General features: G+C 36.5%; 1 protein-coding gene across 2 annotated transcripts in view; it reads left to right on the top strand.

Annotated features, from left to right (window-relative positions):
* Positions 1–20,696, top strand: part of KHDRBS3 (KH RNA binding domain containing, signal transduction associated 3) — an 89,993-nt gene that overhangs the window by 49,553 nt on the left and 19,744 nt on the right. For both annotated transcript variants that reach the window (XM_088066058.1, XM_005516891.3), the window contains exons 6-7: positions 5,252–5,444; positions 17,325–17,407. In XM_088066058.1, the coding sequence (XP_087922184.1) occupies positions 5,252–5,444; positions 17,325–17,407 (276 nt within the window). The remainder of the gene's footprint in view (positions 1–5,251; positions 5,445–17,324; positions 17,408–20,696) is intronic.

Raw genomic sequence — 20,696 nt, 5'->3', positions numbered from 1 at the left:
TAAATCCTAGAAGCACTGTGGGACTATTAGAAAGTAAAAATGTCAAATATTATTGCTAACAAAGGCCAAAGAGGAAGTAACTAAGTTGTATAAGTTGGTAAAATACTATTTCAGTGGGAATCGATGATTAGATTAGTACTTGTGAATTCCTTCTGAACATTCACACAAGTATTTTGAATCTAACATTGTGTAGCATAGTTCTAAGTGGTGTTAGATTTTGGTATTAGATTTCCTTGAGAATGTTTTTACACACAATAAATTTAGGATTCAAACAATGAGATGTTAATCACAAAATTCAACACTTCAGTAATACTATAAGTGGATACAGTTTCTATTTTCACATTTTCAGACATTAACCATCTTCTATAATTATTCCACAGTGTTCACAAATCACATTAGCACCTTCTGACACTTTTGTTAGAGGCTTTTTCTCCCCTTCTCTAGTGTGTTTATATTTTTACAGAAATTGTGCTTCACTTCTTATTTTCTTTTTATACTGAATTGCAAGTATAAGTAATGAAATAATGTCATGAGAGGAGAGTTGTATTCCAAAAAAAAGAGTTTTCATGACAGTATCTTGAAGGGATGATGTGGTATGTGAGTTAAATTAGATTATTCCTCCTATTTTCTAGTGAAACAAAAGATATTAAATGAGTTACTGGGATTTATTTTACTTGGTCTGGTCCATGGTACAGATATAGATATAAAAGATACTGATATAGAAGCATTTTTTAGTGCAGAGCCTACAAGATAATTGTTCAACTTCGGGAGTAAAATTATTCAGGTTTTAACAATATGAATTACTTATTGGAGTAATGGAGAAGTGTTAACTTCTTCACTGGATTCACCACTGCCAAATTAATAAAAAAGTGATTATGAAGATGAAACAAATACTTCAAATTTTCTTAAAGCAGTAATAATCTGGTAATAAAATGTTTCTTTGAGAGCAGAGCACAATGGACTCAATGCATAGATGAGCATTTTTTTGCTAAAGCCTTTTTAGAAGTGACAATAACGGCACATGGCTCAGCGATAGGATTTACTGTGTGTTTCCTGCCAATAATTAAGTACTTTCCTGCCAATAATTAATTTCACCTTTCCTGAAAATAAGGCACTTGAACCCTGTTCCAAAGTATTTGCACAAAGTACTCAAAAAGTTTGGAGACAGATCAGTGGGAGGTTCAGTGCTTATTTGTGCATTCCATTGGCCTTGGATATATGGACTCAGCGCTGTAAGAAGTTTTTATGGGTTCTTACTCATAAGGGGTTCTTCTTGAGGACATTGAAAAGATTTCTGACAGGGACAGAGGTGACACTGTGATAGGAGAGAAAATAAAGACAAAAATACCCATCTTATATTTTAGAATATGAGCTGGTATCCAAGGCTGACAATGGCCTGACAAACCAGCTTTGATAATGTGTAACTTGTTACAAAGGTTTTATAAGGAAATAAAACTAATCAGCAGTTTGGTAGCAAAGACAAGGAGAGTTGGTGGCACCTGAAATTTGTCCTGCAGAAGGATGTCCTTGGGGCGAAGAAGCAAGCAGTGGAAGTAGTCTAGGAGTCATGAGAAGTTTGATTTGATGGCAAGGTATCTCTCAATGTGATAAAACAGCTGGAATAAAATATGTATGATAATTGTTCTAATTATTAGCAGTTGCACAAAGATTCTTTAATTTATAGCTGTAGAAGGGAAAGGGTAGCGAACAAGACCCTCTGTGCAGTTTCTTCAGAGGTTTTGGAAGCAGATGGATACCTCTCAAAAGTAGTTGATTAAGAGATGAAAAGTTCAGGAAAGAACAAAATTTCAAAATTGGTTTCATTCAATTTTTTTTTCATTCAGTTTCGTTCAGTACAGTCCTGTATCTTGTTACCAGAGAGGAGCCCAGCACCTCCTGTTCCACTGCTCCCCTTGAAGAGGGTGTAGATTATTCTGAGGACACCCTCAGCCTTTCCATTCCTCCAGTGTTTCTGTTGGCTGCATCAGATAAGCCTTAGTTGTCATTTGTAGTATGAAGTGCTTTAGTCTACTTAATTGTTCCTGATACACAAATGGTTCTAGACTGCTCGTCATCTTTGACATAGTTTCTGATGTACTTTCAGTTATTTTATGTTTGGGGTTTTTTTAATGTGGAAATAAGCTGATTTAGGAAACAAGTCTGTGAATACACAGTGGAGCTGTGAAGTTTTGTGTGTACTCTTACGTTTTCTAAAACTGTAGTTTTTAGTGTCCTGACCTCTGGGCCAGTCTTAATTCTAGATGTTCTATAGGCAGTCACAGTGCAGAACCTATTAGTTTGTGTAATGGTAGGATATATAAATTTATATGTGGGTATGTATTAACTCCCAAGGGTCCCTTCCTGCAAGTTGGACTTTTTTAGCTATTTTCTTTTCTAAAACATTCAGGTTGGGATTCAGCTACAGATTAGAGTAGGCATCTGAACCTCTGCTGTTTATTGAAAAATAGTGCACGTACTTTTATTTGTTCCTTTTTTCTGTAATTTGTCTCTAAAGTATTGGCAGCACTATCCAGTGGATTACTGTAAGAACAGCTCTACCATGAGAAACTCCTTCGGTTACTCTTGATTGCATAGCAAAATCTGCATGTGCATGTAGACATTCATATATACAAATTGATCTGCACTGGAGATTGAGGCTCACTCTGGGAGGTTTACTGATTCTGGGACAGTTGAAGGACCTGCTTTTCGGAGTATTTTGTTTTACTAGGATTCTTCTTTTGAGGTTAGAGTTGGGTTCAGCCTTTTAAGCGATACCTCTTAAACCCTGTTCTTGCCTTACTGAGCTCCTATTGCCCTTTCTCAAGCTTTTTCTTTTCTGATAATTGTGTATTTGCTCCGACTTCCCATAGAATTGCTGACTCCCCATACCACAGATGTACATTTTACTCTAAGTATTTTTAAACATAATTTTTATAGCTTCCCTTTTCATATTAAGGAATACTTGGGCAGATCTGTTGTTTTTGCAAAGGTGTGCAAAGGTTCCTGTTCAAATGGTTCCTCAATATTTTGAGTCTGTTCATTGTAAATATCCAACAAGCTTCTTTAGTTCCCCTACAACTTCTCTTAGAAATAACAATTCTTAAATTAAAAGAATATACAATTTACAATACATCAACTTTTATGCAAGTTAAAAGAAATACTAATTCACAATTTCTAAAAATTTCCTCCTAGCATCATAACCTTCTACAACTCAAATCTGTGGTGCTGATTGAACTCTCCTGTTCAATCCTGTTCTGAGTTTTGTCTTGGTGCTTTTCCAGTTTCCTCCAGCCTGTTGCAGTAACCACAAGAACCATACATCTCAGATTGAGATCCTGTATGAGGAATGAACAAAGCTATGAAAAGATAAGATTATAAATGATCTCATAATACAAGAGAAATACCATTTCCCACTCCACCATTCCAATCCTATTAACTGCTTTTTGAAATGCAGAAAAGACCTCATCACATGGATCTGGTTTTCTAATTTCTTCTCAAGAATAAATCTATGCTACCGTGAAAAACTGTACATTTTTCTTCCCTTAAATGTTTTTCCATGTTTTTCAGCATATTCTGTTTCCTGTTTTCACTTGCACCCTGCCAGAAGGATGCTGTCATGATTATGCCTAGTGATTCTTGAATCTTTTTAATGACCTTTTTCGTTCTTTTTTTTTTTTTACCTGATATTGGCTATAGTCTATGCCACTAGGTTCATTTCCTTTTCTCTGGCTTCTCTTGGAAAGGATCACATTTGGTATTTCTTTATATTACTTCAGTGGGCTGTGTCTGGGAACTTCACTACTCACCCCTGCCCTCACTAAAATCAAGTCAAATAAGCAGCTGGTACCTTATCCTGAGGAGGTATTCTACAGATTAGCCAAAACCCAGTAATAAGCACAGTTTTAAATCACTCTCTAGGCTTGTTTGAAATACTTTGTGGCTGTGTTTTGGTCAGTAATTAAAACTAATGAAATCTATCTGGGTTGTATCTTTACATTTTTTGCATTCCTCATTCAGTGATGCAGTTTTTAAAGTGCTACTTATTTGCGGTAAAAGGATTGCCTTTTTTGTTGTTTTCTGATTTGTTTATTGATGTGAAATTATACGAGATGTATGAAATGGGATAGGAAATCCTAAGGCCAAATCTGGATCTTTATAATACTCTTCAAGTTGGAAAATTTCTACTGAAATGAGAACATTTTTACTCAGTTATTGTTCTTGAGATTAATTAGATAATGCCTTGGTAGGTAGAAAGATAAAGCAGAGCTTGTGCCTTATTTCCTTCTATGTATCTGTTAGAGTACATAATAAGGGTCTGGCTTCTTTGGAACAATTCTATTGCCAACAGCAGTCATTCAGACTCAATTATAGTTCATGGGTTGAAATTATATCCATAAAAAGATGTCTATTAGCAATGTTTTAGATGTCCTGTTTAAGAGAGTAAATGATGCAAATTTCTCACAGATTACTGTACCTCTAAAGATCTCTCGCTTTACTAAAGGGAGTCGGAAGAAAAAGCCACTTCTAAATGGATCAAATGTTTTTTGAAAACTGGTTCAACTGATGTCTCATATGTTAACAGGCTAAAGTAATAGGATGCAAGTTAGTGCCTAGCATGCTTTCAGAATTTTTAGACCAAATATACTGTTACTTAGTGTTCTGAAATACATGTAGGGCATAAGGTTACATCCTATAATCACCCTGCACGTTTTATTATGCTTGGGTTTCCTGAAACAGATGGAAATCTCTTCAGAAGCAGAAGAAAATGTATTTTTTGTGACCCACTCAGTATCTCACACCCAGTGGGATTTTTAGGTTGTGTTCAGAAGCTTTCACAGGATCAGAAGGGAGTGGCAACTGATTCCTTTGTGCAGGGTTTGAGTATGATATGGCCTGACACCTTCAAATGAAGCTGTTATTATTCTGTGCTTGTGATTTCACATACTAGAAGTCAAATTCCAGTGAAGTTGACTGATTCCAGCAGATTGTTTTGGGTGTGTCTGCGTGTGTGAGAATGACTCAAGCCAGGACAAGGTACATCACTGAATCCCATGTCCAGTTTGTATCTTCCGGCATTTTTTGCAAAACGCGTGTAATCGGATTTAAGCCTACAGAGAAATGACAAACTCTAAATCTTTTTAGACTTTTTCTGGCTGTAGCAAAGCAGACCTGTCATGATGTGGGGGAGGGACGTGTTGGAAGGGGAGCCCTGGGTATAGTGTTTAATGGTGAGTGATCTGTGTGTTCGCAGGGGCCGTGGGGGAGTGCCTCCACCACCAGCAGGAGTGCCCAGAGGGGCACCAGCTCCCAGGGGAGTCCCTCCTAGCAGAGGACCAGTCAGTCGGAGCCGGGGACTTCTGGCACCCAGAGCACGAGGAGTTCCTCCCCCAGCAGGGTACCGGCCCCTGCCGCCGCCCCCGGCACAGGAGACCTACGGGGAATATGTAAGTGGAGCTGTGGATGTGCTGTGCATGGACCATGTGTCATTCTGGAGAGGTCAGATCCCTTCAGAACTCTGTACAGTCCCTGTAATTAGCCCCTAATTAAGTCCTACACCCAGCATCTCTGACAAATGTGGTCATCTCTCTTTACCATTTCAGACTTGAACTGTTTAATTAAAAAAAAAAATCAGGTTATATGTATACAGCACCATAAAGACATTTACAACACATTTGGCAAAATAGTTATGTACCTCTTAAATGTTTAATATTAGGTTTTTGCTTTCCAAAACATCTGAGAAATCACAATGTTGTAGGCTTTTAATTCTCAACTAAAACAGAATAATATTCTAATCTTCCTAAGCCTATCTTTGTGGTCATGTAGTTGTTTAATGATTGGACAAGTAAAATATTTTTATGAAAGCTTTAGAACTAATCCTAAAATTTTAACAGTTCACAGTTTATCTCAATAAGCTGTACATATTCATCTTGATTTTACTGTATTAAATATTAAAATCATATCAAAATACTTTTTATGTTATATATGACAAAATTATGCAGTTATGAATTAAGGAAAGCTTAAATTGAACTTACAAAGCAGTAAGATACAGAAAAGAGATCATTAAATCAAAACAATAGTGATAAAAATGAATTTACTCTTAGAGAAAAATAATACCTTCAAGGACAATGCTTTTAATGCTTTTTTTATATAAATGTTTTAGTGTTCCCTCTTTACAGCTAAGAGTGTCTGGACTTTGTTGCTTAGACTAGCAGGAAAGGAGATTCTGCATTCCTAAAAATGGTTTTGCTACTTAGATTTTTTTTTTTACTTTTCTCTAAACCATTCTTTACCTCCATTCTTCCAAAAATCCCCACCAAAACCATCTAAATCAAATAACAGGGTTTTTTTTCCTTTTGCCAGAAACCCAGTTTTCTATATAACACTTGTAGCTTTATTAGGGAAGAAGTTTAATGTTGTTAATGTAAACATTTATGGATATAACTGAACAATTCCGAAGAATTTAATGCAGTTCATTAATTTTGAGGAAGAATACTTAAGCAATGTGTCTAAATTTCCCCTGGCTATACTTGACTAGTCAGAGTGGGTACTGTAAATAAGTGGTTCTAACACAATGCTTTCAAAAGAATCACTCCTCATTGAACAGCCTGTTTCCAGGACATACATTCTAAAACACAGAGGTGGTAGAATATAAACATCCTTGAGTAACTTAATATTTATATATAATCTATTATTTATAGCCTGTGTCTATAGAGGTGGTAGGGAAGTAACAGCCTTTTGCCTCAGTATCCTGAAGTATGCTTCACTTTTGGGAGAATAATTAGAAAATAGCACTGTACAGAAAAATAGTGCTGTGCTAAATAACTTCTAAAAAATAATTTTCTTTAGAACTAGATCACTTATTTTCTGAAAAAGATACCTTAGCTGGGATAGATACAGTTAGATAGTTAAAGCTGTAGTTGATAAAGCAGTGCTAGGTGGTCTATTTTTTTCTTTAGAAGAAATTCAGCAGGGATGTAAGCTGCTGGTGTATTGCATGTTCAGTATTAAATTTGATGCTTGGTATTTTTTTAATCTGTCCATCTACAGTACATTATCTAAGTGCCTTAACTATGTCTTCTACAGGTTAAGGGAGCATGGTAGGAGTCAGTAGTAGTATTTCTGCCCCTTCTTTACTAAGTCCTTTTTAGTTATATCTAATACTAAAACATTAGTTTGCCAATCTGGACAGAGTAAGGTTTTGCTGAATGAGGAGTGTCTGTACAATGAGAACATCAGAAAGACTGGGGGGTTCCATAAGTTATTTTAAGCATCATCAAAGCTTTGGAGACTGAGATACCCAGAGAGCTTACAGAGAAACCTTTAGAAGTATATTGGGCTTTTGTGGCCAGGTTTTGGTAACAGAGGGGTGCAGGGGTGGCTTCTGTGAGATGCTTCTGGAAGCTTCCCCCATGTCCAGCAGAGCTTGTGCCAGCCAGTTCCAAGGTGGTCCTGCTGCTGGCCAAGCCAAAGCCCAGCAGCAAAGGCAGTACTGCCTTTGGGGTAGCATATTTAAGAAAGAGAGGGAAAACCCAGTCAGGAGCAGTCTGTTCCTAAAGAGCTTCACCCCATGGAAGGGGCCTACACTGGAACAGTACATGGAGAACTGCAGCTCAAGAGAAGGGCTCATATTGGAGAAGTTAGTGACTGACTGTACCTCTGGGAGGGATCTGATGCTGGAGCAGGTGAAGAGTGGGAGGTGTCCTGTCCCTGAGGAGGAGCAAGCGGAGACAAGGTGTGGGGAACTCACCACAGTCCCATTCCAATCCCCCTATGTTGCTGTGAGGGAACAAGTAGAGAGTTTTGGAGTGCAGTTGAGACTGGGAAAGAATGGAAGAGTGCAAGGGAAGGTGTTGCTAAATTGAGTTTTTATTTCTCATCATCTTACTCTGATTTCACTGGTAATATGCTAATTCCCCCCAGCTGGGCTTGCTTTGCCTGGGACAGTAACTGGTGAGTGATCTCTCTCTGCTCTTAAGCCGTGAGACTTTTGTTATGGTTTCTCTCCCCTGTCCAGCTGAGGAGGGGAGTGACAGAGTGGCTTTGGTGGGCACCTGGTGTCCAGTCAGGGTCAACCCATCACAATAAGACTTTCCACTGAGGATTGGAAAGTCCTGAGGATTCATGAAGCTTTTCATTCCCTTAGGCTTACTAGTTTTTGCTTTGTACTTGTTAAACTAATGTGAAACACCGTGCAAGTCCAGGAGGAAGCAAACTGTGTGTGAATGGAAGCTTTGAACTACTTACTCCTGTAACTGTGAATATCTCTAAGGTGATTTAGGATTTTCAATATGTAAAGTTCTTGCCTATTTCCTCTGTTGAGTGCTATTAAATCTACCTTGTTGCAGACAATGAATTACAAACAGCTTCCCTTTTCCTTCACTCCCTTTGCTAACTCTGTGTAGTTCTTGAAATCAATGAATTTTTAACATCTATGACTAACTCAGTTCTGCCTCCTGCTTATCCTGATATCTCTCCTTCCTCTTCTTGATTAAGGAGCTGGGTTATTTTTGAAAGTTATCATCAAAATGGGAAGGGAATGCCTATTTCATACTGAAAAATTGGAAGGTTTACTTCTGGAGGCAGTATTTCACATGGGAAAAATATCATAGCAAGAAGTTGTTAATTTGAGATGCATTTTAATGTGGGCTCAAGATCAAGAAAACTGTGTGAACATTGCTGTCCTTTGTTTAGAGCCCACAGGGAAGTGTTCCAGAACCTTGCCCATTACAGAAAGCTCTACTCAGTGAGCTGCCTTGGTCTTCTGTCAGCATTCTGGGGTCTTTGCAGTGGTGGCCTTTGAATGCTTTGGCTTTCTCTGCAGAAGTCACACAATATACTGGACTTGCAGCAATATTTGTGCATCTTTCCAGTTCAGTATAAGTAATTTTCCCACTCCACTGTTGCCAGTCTCATTTATGTATGAGTCTCAGCTGCAGAACTTACTCCTCCTGAGACCCCACCACACTGTTAGTACCGTGATGAAGCTCTTGAAGCCACTAAATAACAGTTCCTTATCATTTTCGCTGAAGACTGACTCTTTAATAGCTGTAGCATCAGCTTAGATAGGAAAAATTCTGGCCTCTATGGTCAGCCAGCTTTATAATCGCTGCTCTGACCTCACTGCTCTGGTTGCTGTGATAAACTTTCTCTGAAGACTAAGAGGACTCTAATTTTTCTTTTCTTCAACTCCTCAGGTCAGGACAAAACGTGTTGTGATGTGTGAAGCATGGCCAGGATTATTTTTGTAATAGTTGGGTGAAGTGGATGCTACATTTGTTGAAGCACTTACAGATGGTTTCAGGAACATTTTTCTCTTCATTAAATGTGAATTTTTCTTTACTCATTGAACTACACTGTGTAATAGAGAAAAAATATTTTTCGTGGATTTTTAAGCTGACAACTTATTCTACTAAGAAATAGAAACTGTATATAACTACTAGCTGAAAAATTCAAGCTTTTCCACAATTTTCCAAAAAGCAGGAAATTACTAACAGTGTAAGGTCAATTCCTTAGCAAATGTTGAGTCAAACATAGGTTAAAACAGAACTGTTCAGTCTCAGTTCCTGTCTCAACATTTGCTGCTCTTGGCCTCTTCCTGCTGTCATCTTAGCAGCTTCCAACCTCTGAGGCTTTTTTCCAAATTAGCAACACAGCAGTGTGACTGAAGCTTTTTAAGAGTAGATTTTTATTTGATGCTGTTTTCATTTTACAAAGGCAAATATTTTGCAAATATTCTGTTGGTCTTTCACTTCTCTACGTTGCATGAATATATTTGTGATGATGATGTGTTAAGTCCTGTTTTGGCTGCTTAATTGTGTTAAATGCAAAGTGAATTTTATCTGAGTTCATAATCAGATTTTTAGGCATTAAGAACTTTAAACATGGATTTAAAACCCGTTGCTCTGGCATTGTGGAATGTCTGGACTAAAAATTAACTTATTAGTCTAGCATGTTGTGGTTAAGACTTATTTCAACACTGCTTTGGAAGGTAGAGCTAAATATTCCTCCCTGTTCTGGGGAAGATTTGTCAGAGCTTTATTTCTGGTTTTGGCTAATTTTATTGGTATCTTATGGTGTTCAGACAAGGGTTAACTGATGCACTGACCACATGCATAATTTCTGGCAGCAAATGCTTCAGTGACATTGCTTCGTGTATTAAGAAGTGTAATTAAGATGGAATGTCTGCTAATAAGATATTGGTATTTAAGTATAACGTTACTTCTAATGTTAAGTAAATTGTAACCTAAAAAAGAGCACTGTGAATTATTTCCAATTAGATTTCAAGATTATTTCAATTTGGATACAGATACAGGCCTCTCAAAAGGATGTATGGAACAGTCACATGCAAAAAAGTTACTGGTAACAACAAACTACAAAATCTACTTAAAATATACATTTAGTTATTTTTTTTCTGCAAAACCATGAAGGTTAGGCATGTTTTTAAGCTTTATAGTTCATGAAGCATTCATTTGTGGATATTTCCAGACATGCATTGTTTTAACTGATGAACAAAGCAGACTTCAGACACAAGATTGTAGTTCTCACACTAAGTCTGTATTGTGAGACTGTAATTAGCACTATGTGTACTTCAAAGTACATGTGTATTACAAATATTACAATACTATGAGACTATGCTTGTCCTTTTTCCCATGAGAAATGGGGAAGATCCAAAACATTACCATAACCTGCTGTCTAACAAGATCTTGCCCAAATTAATGAGATGATGGTGTGTTGCTCTGTCTCTCTTTGTAAGTGAAATCTCAGTATATTTCTAGTAGTGGAAGGCCTGTGGTTCAAATTCCTGTTACAGGTATTCATATTCCCTGGGCTCTCTCTGGAGATGATGCTCTGACCACCAGGATACTGTCCCAAGCATATACAGTGCTTTCTGTCCTTTTCATTTTGCAGGAAATCCTACAAGTTTGGTAAGCCTTAAACAAAGTTGATTCACAAATAAGTATTTGTCTGGATGGCTGAGAAATTAATTTCGTAATCCAGTGATTATTACAAAATACAAATATACATACACATCAGAGAAAAGAATGATTGCAGTCTTACTATTTACAGGGAAGAGCCCATTCATTGAAGACCTAGAGCCTGTTATTTAGTTCACTTCCTTAGAAAGCCAGTGCAAATTCTGTTTTAATCTCCAGTCTTAAGCTTGAATTCCCTGTCTCCATGTTGAGATCATAATTAATTTAGATTTTGAAAAACTGAAAATTAGGATTAATGTGGAAGCAATTTCTGGGAGCTATTAATACACTGCTGATTTTGCATGGTGAACTGTTTTTAAAGCATAGTTTTCTTATTAACATTCACTTGCTGTTTGGGGTTGAAAAAGGTAATATCTGTTGGGGAAAAAAAAAGAAAAATCTCTGTTTACCATATAAAAAACCCCAATTTTTTTTATTTATGATTAAAGACTTATTGAAGTTGAGGTAGCAAAATATTAGTGAAAGTAAGGGCTAGTCCAGATGACATAAGACTTTGAAAATAATTTAAATTCTTGAATGGAGTTCAAGTATCATTTCAGTGTCAATTAGCAAGATCTACACCATGTTTTAATCTATCTTGGTCTTGTGAATGTTGATAGCTTCCTAATGGCATGCAGCATTTTAAATCAGTGAGTTTATTTGCTTAGTTGTTTTGAATGTGAAGCTTTTTGTTTGGGTTCCTGGAAAAGGGCTTGTATTAGCTTCAGTTTCTAAGAACTAGAGAAATTATCTTTTGTCCATGCTGTCCCTGTTGCCATCTGTGGATAATGTTGTAATTTCCGTTTAGGTATTGCACCATTTTTTAAGCGGTTTGTTCACTTTTTCGTTCTGGCTTTTTAGAAGTTCCATCACTGTTCTTAAATTCAGGGGGAATTTGTGTTAGACTTTTAGAAAGCAAATTCATAACATGAAAACATTGTCTTGGCTTTTTCTTTCCAATATTATGTTCTTTTTCATAGTAAATAAATAGGAAGACAAAATAAATGTGGGGAGAAAAAAAAAGATTTTGTATTCTAAACACTTCAATTAGTTGTTTTGTGTAATTTTAAATGTTTTATCTTCTCTGGAGTTTTCAGGGTGAGATAGAGAATGCAAAATGTTTCAGTTTTCCCAGGAACTGGGGTGAGTTTGGCTGTGGAAAAAGTGGAGTGTTTTGGGGGAAAGGCTCGGGCTTTTCCTCTTGCCTAACTCAATGTTCACCTATTAAGTTCCTATAAAATTCTTTTCCAAGTCTTTTAGGTTAAGCTGCTTATCTGAAACTTGGTATTATTGAATGAATCCTCCTGGTTCTGACACTGCTCCCTGCTGTTGTGTATAGAAAATCAGACTTGTTTTGGTCTGATAGGAATTTGGTTTAAACATTGCTGTCTATATTCATTAGCAACTCCTCAGGGACTTCTGGAGGTGCATGAAAAACAATCCGCTCCTGCATCTCTCATTCTAAAACCTTATTTGTTCTGGTTGGAAATGCACTCATTCCTTCATGATGAAAACAGATGAAAATCTCCGAAATAAGAGCTTACAGTCTCTGTGTGTTTGCTGCTAATATCCTTGATGTGGGCACTCAGAGTTATGATTGTAGCTACCCATATTTGTTTTGATTGCCCCATATTCCCTGTTGATTAAATGAGGGGGGATGTTATTACCGTGTAACAAAAGGCTCTTCCTTCCCTTTACAGTTCTAATTTGCCAAAAGAAGTTCATTGCAATGCACTTATGTTGTTTTGTGTTTTCTCCTTCAAGTTCATCTCTGCACAAACTTTTTTTTTTTATTTGATAGTTTCTATCTAAAAGGTATATGCTCATCCAGTGTTCTGGAATAAAGTAGTGGTCTAAGTATTAATTCAGGAGAATGATGAGGAAAAGAAACAGTGTAAAAATAAAACATTTTAGCTGTTGTGGTAATGGCCTTATTTTTTTTCCCTTGGATGGATTTCCTTAGACGGGAACAGCTGGAAAATTGATTTCTTGTTGATTACAGGATCTTTTTTCCCAGTTCTGCAAATGGCCTTTTTGTTAAAGGCCACTTTTACCTTCTTCTTTCTCTCTGTTTCTGTCTTGTTCTTTGAAACACTGTTCATTTTCCTTAGAGAGAGTCCAAACAGTAGTCTGTCACTGTCACTGCCAGCAGATTACAATTTAAAACCACCATTTCCTATTCTTCACATGCAAGGGTTTGTTCAGAGTACTGTTGTAATTAAAAAGCACTGATGAGCAAGGCTTAGTATGATTTATAATGTTTTGGGGAGTGCAGAGGTTTTGGCAAAGATTGTTTTTATCATTTTTTGACCCATGATAGTAACTTAATATATTTGCATGGTGCATATTTACACATTGTCTTTGATTCTTTTAATGAAAAATGTCTGTATTTTACATGGAGCAATTACAGCTACCACTGCTGCTCTTTGGATTTATTTCACCTGTGGGCACCATCATTTAAACCACTGCAAGCAGAAGCTCTCTTTAAGTAGAAACGCTTATACGTTGGCTTAATAAAGGACTTCATGAATAAAGATTTTACAGAGTAATTTCATATTCTTTTTGGATGATATGTGTTGTAACTCCAATTTTTCTGTTACTTGGGGGGAAGATCCTTAAGCCTGGAGTCAGGACAGTTGCTCTTGATACCTTCCTGGTGGATACTTTAAATGTTGGGGGATAAATACCTGTAGTTTAAAAGAACTTCAGCGTTTTCAGCTCTTTTTTCCCTGCATTTCTGTTGTAAGCACAGACTGTCCAGCACTCTTGCTGCCTTTTGATCAGACTAATCTGATAAGAGTTAAGTTTTCTAGGTTATCCTGAAAAGTAGAATAATAAAGAAAAGGCTTCTGTTCATGGAATGAAGACATGATCTGGTGTGGGCTTTTGGGTTTTGAAGAGGGAGATGAATATGTAGTATGAATAGAGAGGGAAGTCCATTGTATTACATTTAGTAGGTGGAAGAAATAGAGACACTGTCATCTATATGAAGAAGAATAATGACTTTAAATATAAAAGTGAATGCTTTTATAAGTACCAAAGATGCCCAAAAATCAGCAGGAGAAATGTAATGAGACGGTTCTTATGAAGGTGTGATTCTTTTGTTATTGCCTAGAAAGAAATCTGTGTAGAGATGCTTGGGCTTAGTAGAATGTACTTAGTACAAAGGTGTACTTTAGTACAGACTTTCTGTGCATTTAAGTTCAGTTCTGTCCGTTTTAGTTATTTTCATTTCAGTTAGCATGGTATTTTATAGCACTGAACATGCCAGATGGTCAAGGATATTTCACCTAAATACTAAATAAAGAAAACATTCACTGAAACCACTAGAGACCTGATTCAGAAAGAAAATACTCAAGTAGCGTAGATTTAATTTAAAATGTAAAAAAATCTGTCTTGGCTGACCTTATTTGTAACCTCCTGAAAGAGAAAGTTTTCAAATACTGCATGACTAAGAGCAAATTCTGTCAGACCTAGTTCAGGGAAAGCTCAGAAACATACTTCAGCTGCTCCTGCCTAATTGCTACTTCAAAGGAATCGTGCAGAGCAAACATGTATTTTGGAATTTGAATCTTATTTCTTAACAGAACAAGCTATTGAGACCAAACCCATTTTATTTTTGGAGCATATTGCAAATATTTATGTTGGTTTTACTGTAAACTTTGAGGCTTATAGCTAAATATTAGGGAAAAATTCTTTCCTGTGAGTATGGTGAGGCTCTGGCACAGACTGTCCAGAGAAGCTGTGGCAGCCCCATCCCTGGAAGTGTTCACGGCCAGGTTGGATGGGACTCTGAGCAGCCTGGTCTATTCTGGACATATGGAAGGTGTCCCTGTCCATGACAGGGGATGGAACAAGATGATCATTAAGGACCCTTCTAACCCAGACCATTCTGTGATTCTGTGAAATACATCAATAAAAGATAATTGATCTGTTTAAGCAGATTATAGTTATCTCAAAAGCACAGGTTGACAATTTTAATTCTGACAGAAATCCCACATATAAACTACTAACCAGATATCTTTCCATGAAAGCCTTCTAAGAGCCACCATCAACAATATCATAATGCAGGGCTTACTTTCAGCAGTTGTCAACTTACTAACACACGAAGTGGTGAACAGTAATGAATCTTGGGCAAAAATTCTCTGGAAGACAAGTGCTAATAAAGTAAGTAGTTCAGTCTGACACAGAATAAACCTCCCCCAGATTTTCCTTTTGTTCTGCTGAACATCTTATGAAGGATCTTCTCATTTCAAATTTATTTTGTTCCTCTGTTTTCAAGAAGTCATAGAAACACAACTTCAAAGTTGTCTCTTACCATCTTTCTTTCATGATCCATTTTTTCAGTGAACTAGTTAGTATAAATGTGAACGAGAGGACTGATTGCTGAAGAGGTCTCTAATGATTCCTTAGGGGCAAAGCTTGTGTAACACATTAAAAAGTTAATTTCAGCCCTTTGCTTTCGTTTGTTGCCACTGTTGGATGTTCCCAGTTTGAAGTTTGGAAGCCTCTCTCAGGGATGGCTGGCTCACAGTTGTGAGAGTCTATGAGAGGAGACCAAATGTCATGTAAATTTTCTGGAACAGAGCAAAGAAATTGGCTCAGGCAGCTTCTGCTGTTGGTCAGGGTCTGTATTGTTAACAGATGTCTGTGTATTGCATCAATAAGGAATAAAATGCCTGATTGGAATAACTGCCAGGAGGCATTGGGGTTGGGGGTTTAGTCTGTGGCTTTTCAAGGAAAACCCATATCTGATGGACAGAAAAAAAATCTTAAGAGTCTGTTTTAACTTTTAGTTTCAAGGCAGTGTATTACTGAAAGAGAAAATAAAATTCCTTCTAAGAGTGACTATTATTCATGGATTTCCATGCAACTGACAGTTGAAAGAATCCTAGTTTCTTCTTCTAAATCAATAAATAAACTCACTCAACTGTGCTGGCAAATGTTCACAGTCCTCCTTCTCCTAATCACTGCTGGGAAACAGTCATGTGCACTGATCTAACAGTGGTGAAGCTCTGTTGATAGGCAGGTTGCCTGTTTTCCATAGAAGCAATTTCAAATGACTGGAAAACTTGCTACAAACTCATAGGAAATTAGGTTTTCCATCAATTATTTTGAGGATGTTACTGGCTTCTGCTATAGAAAGCTGTCAGAGTCCCATCACTGGAGATGTTTTCTACTAGAGTTAGACAATCCATCATTTGTCATTCCTATCTAAATTGATTCTATTTGTTAGTTTTGTTTTCTGTCTCTGCTGAAAGATTCTTAAGTGTTCTTTTTAATGAAAATGTTGGCTCTTTCATGAGGCTTTATCCTTTAATTGTCAGGGCTGGATACACACTTATTCAGAAAACACCATTTTTACTTATTTAGATATATATACACTCATAACTATATGAAAGATGATCCCCCAGTCTTCAAAGTATCTTCTCTTTAGGTCATTCTTATCTGGCAACATACTCCTAAATACCCATCATTGAGGTCTTTGGCATATTTAGACAGAATTCAGATATTAAGATTTCCTAGGAATCAATGCAGTGGATGTGCCATTTCTGCTTTTCCTGTGTTTAGAGCAGTTAGGTGTATTGTTGGGCAAAACAGTAAATTGAGTACAGTTCTTCAGGTTTCTCTAGCCCATCCTTCTCTTTGAAAACACAAAATCACTGTCACTTGTTTTTATCCTAAACTTTTACATAGCTGGGGTTAGTAGTTTGTTCAAATGGGTGTTGAAATACAGCACTGTTTTGGGAAGATTATGGTGCGTACTTAAATAGTGTGAATATGTGGAGACAAGAAATCCTTACTTCTAATTTCTTGTTCGGTGCTGAACTCCAACAAGTTGAAGAGTATTCAGAGGGCATTCAGAGTGGTAAAACTATCATTCCTGCTAGTCTTATCTCCAGGAAAGTTCTTTCCTATTCAAAGTTACGTTGAATATTGAATTTATTAACCAGAAATAAGTCAGGTATCTGAGTCAACTGTACAATATTTATTCAGATGTTTTGATTCCTGAGATGCTTCCCAGAGCTTTCTTGAAGATCAGTAGCTCACTCAAACGCAAGAACATGGAGGCATGATATGTTTGTACTGTCATCTGCACAAGCCAGTGTTAACTAAAAAACAAGATCTTCTCAAAGCACATTGCCAATAACTTAAAATACCTTTAAAGAAATCATGGTCTAAGATTTATTGATAGAAGTAGTCTCAATATTAAGATTTTGCCACTTCATGGTGTACATGTATACACGCATTTCAGGAGAGTGTTGTCTTTCACACTTACAAGAATTAGGTTACTGCTCTGTTTCTGGAGGGTGATTAAAGTTAATATTTACATCTTTTGCATCATTTCAGGAGTATGATGATGGCTATGGAGCTGCTTATGATGAACAAAGCTATGATTCCTATGATAACAGCTATAGCACTCAAGCACAAAGGTAAGCCTCCAAATCAACTTCAACTATGTTTGAAAAATTCGGTGGTTGACCAGTTAGTTTTACTTAGTGTTTTTCAATTCCATCTTTAACAGCAAAAATTTTATGTTTTTACTATCGCATAAGTATAAATTTCACAGTGGCTGAAAAGAAACAGAACTGACAACTTGTAACAGTTTTAGTGATGCCAAATCCTAATTCAAAATTTTCAAAGGTTTAGGAAATTCAGGGAAATTTTCGGATTCATTGTGGGAGGGAGGATTGCGTAAGGAGGGGAGAGGAGAAAAAAGACAACTTTGCAGAAGGTATTAAATTTTCTGAAACACAATTGATGAAATTTTCTTACTACTTTTATAAAGTTATATTTTAGTATTTTACCTGTATTTGACTGTTGCACAACCCCGGGAGCAGATTGGTCAGGGGTGAGTGGCAAATAAAAATAATTGAGATAGGAATGATTGAGACTCTTGGAAAATAACTTTCAATAACAGTAAAACAACAAATGAGTGAAGCTGCACCACATATGGGGTACCAGGAGGTTGGGCAGACACAACAATATATGTGGAACATCTGAGGGCAGAGAACCAATCACGATCTGAGATTAGGAATATGCAAAATAATAAGGCAAACAGCAACCAATCAGAGGGAGAATTGAGAACATTCTAGAAGCATAACCATATGTGAAATAACTTTATCTACATAACAATTCCTGTGATACCATTCTTCTCACCACAACCTAATAAGAAGTTTCCCATGGCCTAAGGCTGAGTGAGCCAGTGGGGCTACCCCACTGCCCATTTCAACATTTGGCTGTAGGAAAAATACACCTGCCAGTTTGTTTTAACCCTATGTGGAACTTCTTGTAAATTTGAATCTCTTGCCATTTGTTTACCTTCTCCCACTTCATTTTCAGCAGTATTTTTAAGCACTTTCTATTTATTTTTTCTTAAATTTTGCTTTCTGTTTTGCTTTCTTCAAAGGAGTCAGACAATATTTAGCAACTCCATGGGTAGCAATCTGACCCGTCCATGGGAAACATGCTGTGAAGTACAAAATACTTCCTTTATGTGGTTTGAACTTCATGGCAAAAATCCCATTACAAATGTAGCAGTTTGGATGATAATCTCCACTTCTGAGTATTTCCAGTGTGCCTGTCTGGAAACAGAACTTCTGTCCACCTTTTACTGAATTGTAATTTATTTTCATTCTTTTTCTCTCAGACCAAGCATTCATAATTTGGTCAATAGTAGGTGTTTTAATGTTTTTTAAAATGTCCCAAAATTTTATGATAAAGTTATGACCTGCCTCTGAGGTAGGGTTACTGAGGTTCCTAAAGGTTAATAAATCCCTTGTGGTGAATTAAACTGAAGAGTGTATTTGAGACCTATTTGTTCTACCTTCTGCCAAGTATATGTAAGCTTTACAATGCAGCTTTATCTGAAATAGTGCAGATCTGTTTACAGCAAAGTTGAGAACAAAACTGTTTGCACCTGGCATCTGCTCTGCTGTAGCATTGTCACACACAGCTTCAGTTTTGTTGTGTAAATGAATATTTTTCTGTGCTCAACAACTTAGTCATTGTGAAAAAGCATAGTGGAAAGTTCAAGTGTCATTATTGTTGAGAACTAAAATAATGAAATTACCTTTGTGCCTCATACTTGGCTCCTGCAGACTCTAAGCTTGATAAAAATGTGACTTAAGAAATCTGTAGTGTAGAACCTTCAAAATTTGAAACTCTATAGAGTGTTACATTTCAAGAACAGTTGCTGGTAATGGATTTATTTTTTTTTCCCAAAAGACAATTGCCAAAGTACTCCTCAACTTTTTTGTTGGCAGTTCTGTTCTGCCTTTCTGCTTGTACTGTTAGTAAATGTGTTTATTGCACACAAACATTTGGACTTCATTACAAAGTCATTTCCCTGAGCCAAAATTAAACATTACTTTAATTTTTTTTCTGCATTAAGAAGGTTTTTACTGAGATTTTTCTCCTTTGAACTAAAATTAGAAAAAAAGTAATTCTCCCAAGGAATGAAATTGCTCTTGCAAATGATTAATATATAAGAATATGTATAACATTCTTAGGTACATGTGCACATGCTTAGCTGTCTAGAAGGAGGTATTTCATAAAATGATTGCTTTACTTTGTATTTTACCTGTAGTTTCACAAAACATATATTGCTAGATTTTAACGAATTTGTTAACCTTCTTTATGATTACTTGACTTTTAGTGCCCTGTGGTAAAAGAAAACAAATTATTCACTTGCATGTTTCTCAGAGGATATCAACACTCATTTTCTGACATATTTTCTGGCTTGGCAGAAAAATTTTTTAGTATACTATTGGCAAGCAAAAAGTAATAACTGTAAACAGCCATCTGAGCTACCTAGTCCAGCATTCCTGTCTTTGATGTGAATGTCAAGTAATAGCCCATATTGCAAAATATTCTATAACCACAGTGAGATACCATATTTAGGTGCGTTACAATGCCCTTACTATGGAGGAAAGTAGGGAAAAGTCCATTGTTTTCATAGTTTACCTTTATTTATTCTTGATTTTTTTGCCCTTATAAAGCATGGAAAGAAACTGCATTTGTACATGGAGAGCAGTGATGTGTTTAAAATGCGTCATTTGGTGACCAGCATGTGGAAATAACTTATTCTTTCCTTTACTAAATTGAAAAGAGTAATCTTGAAGTATTTCTAGTATGTCTTCTGATACTGATTTCTCTAGAAATACTGTGACATTAGCAATACTGTGTGTTAAAGAGGAAGTGAGAGAAACAGGTAGTCAACTGAAAATTAATTGTCTCATTAAGTTATTTGCAGTAGTTTTTAGTATATGACTAAATTTGAGTGCAGGAACAGGGCTTAATGCTCCCAATTGTATAATGCGTGATATGGTGGAAACAGTTAAAAGTTTTCATTTTTGTTTTAAACATTTTGCTTATTTAGTTATTCCTCTGTTAAAGACAGAAACTTGCAATAGAATCTGAAATATCTTTAGGAATTTTGGAGATCTCAAAGAGGTTGCATGACAGCAGATCTTCAATTTTCACAACACAGTTTGACTCTCCTTTATCGCTCTTCCAATCTGGACATTTCAAATGTATGTCCCAGAAATGGCCAAATCTGAGTTGGATTAGGATGAGTGACATGTTCAGATATGAAAAATAGGAAACTCTGTAGTTCTGTGTGCATTAAGGTAGTTGAGACTTTGCTTATTCTGTAAAGAAATGACTCCATTCTGTGTACTAATTGCTAGCTGATATGTGTTAGCAGTTAGAAGTTTAATG

This window comes from Pseudopodoces humilis, chromosome 1, assembly GCF_049639895.1.
Source record: "Pseudopodoces humilis isolate 2021_Gansu_Grassland_sample_001 chromosome 1, ASM4963989v1, whole genome shotgun sequence".
Lineage (NCBI taxonomy): Eukaryota > Metazoa > Chordata > Aves > Passeriformes > Paridae > Pseudopodoces > Pseudopodoces humilis.
Note: the sequence above shows the minus strand (reverse complement) of the source record. Positions and strands in the feature narration are given on the sequence as shown.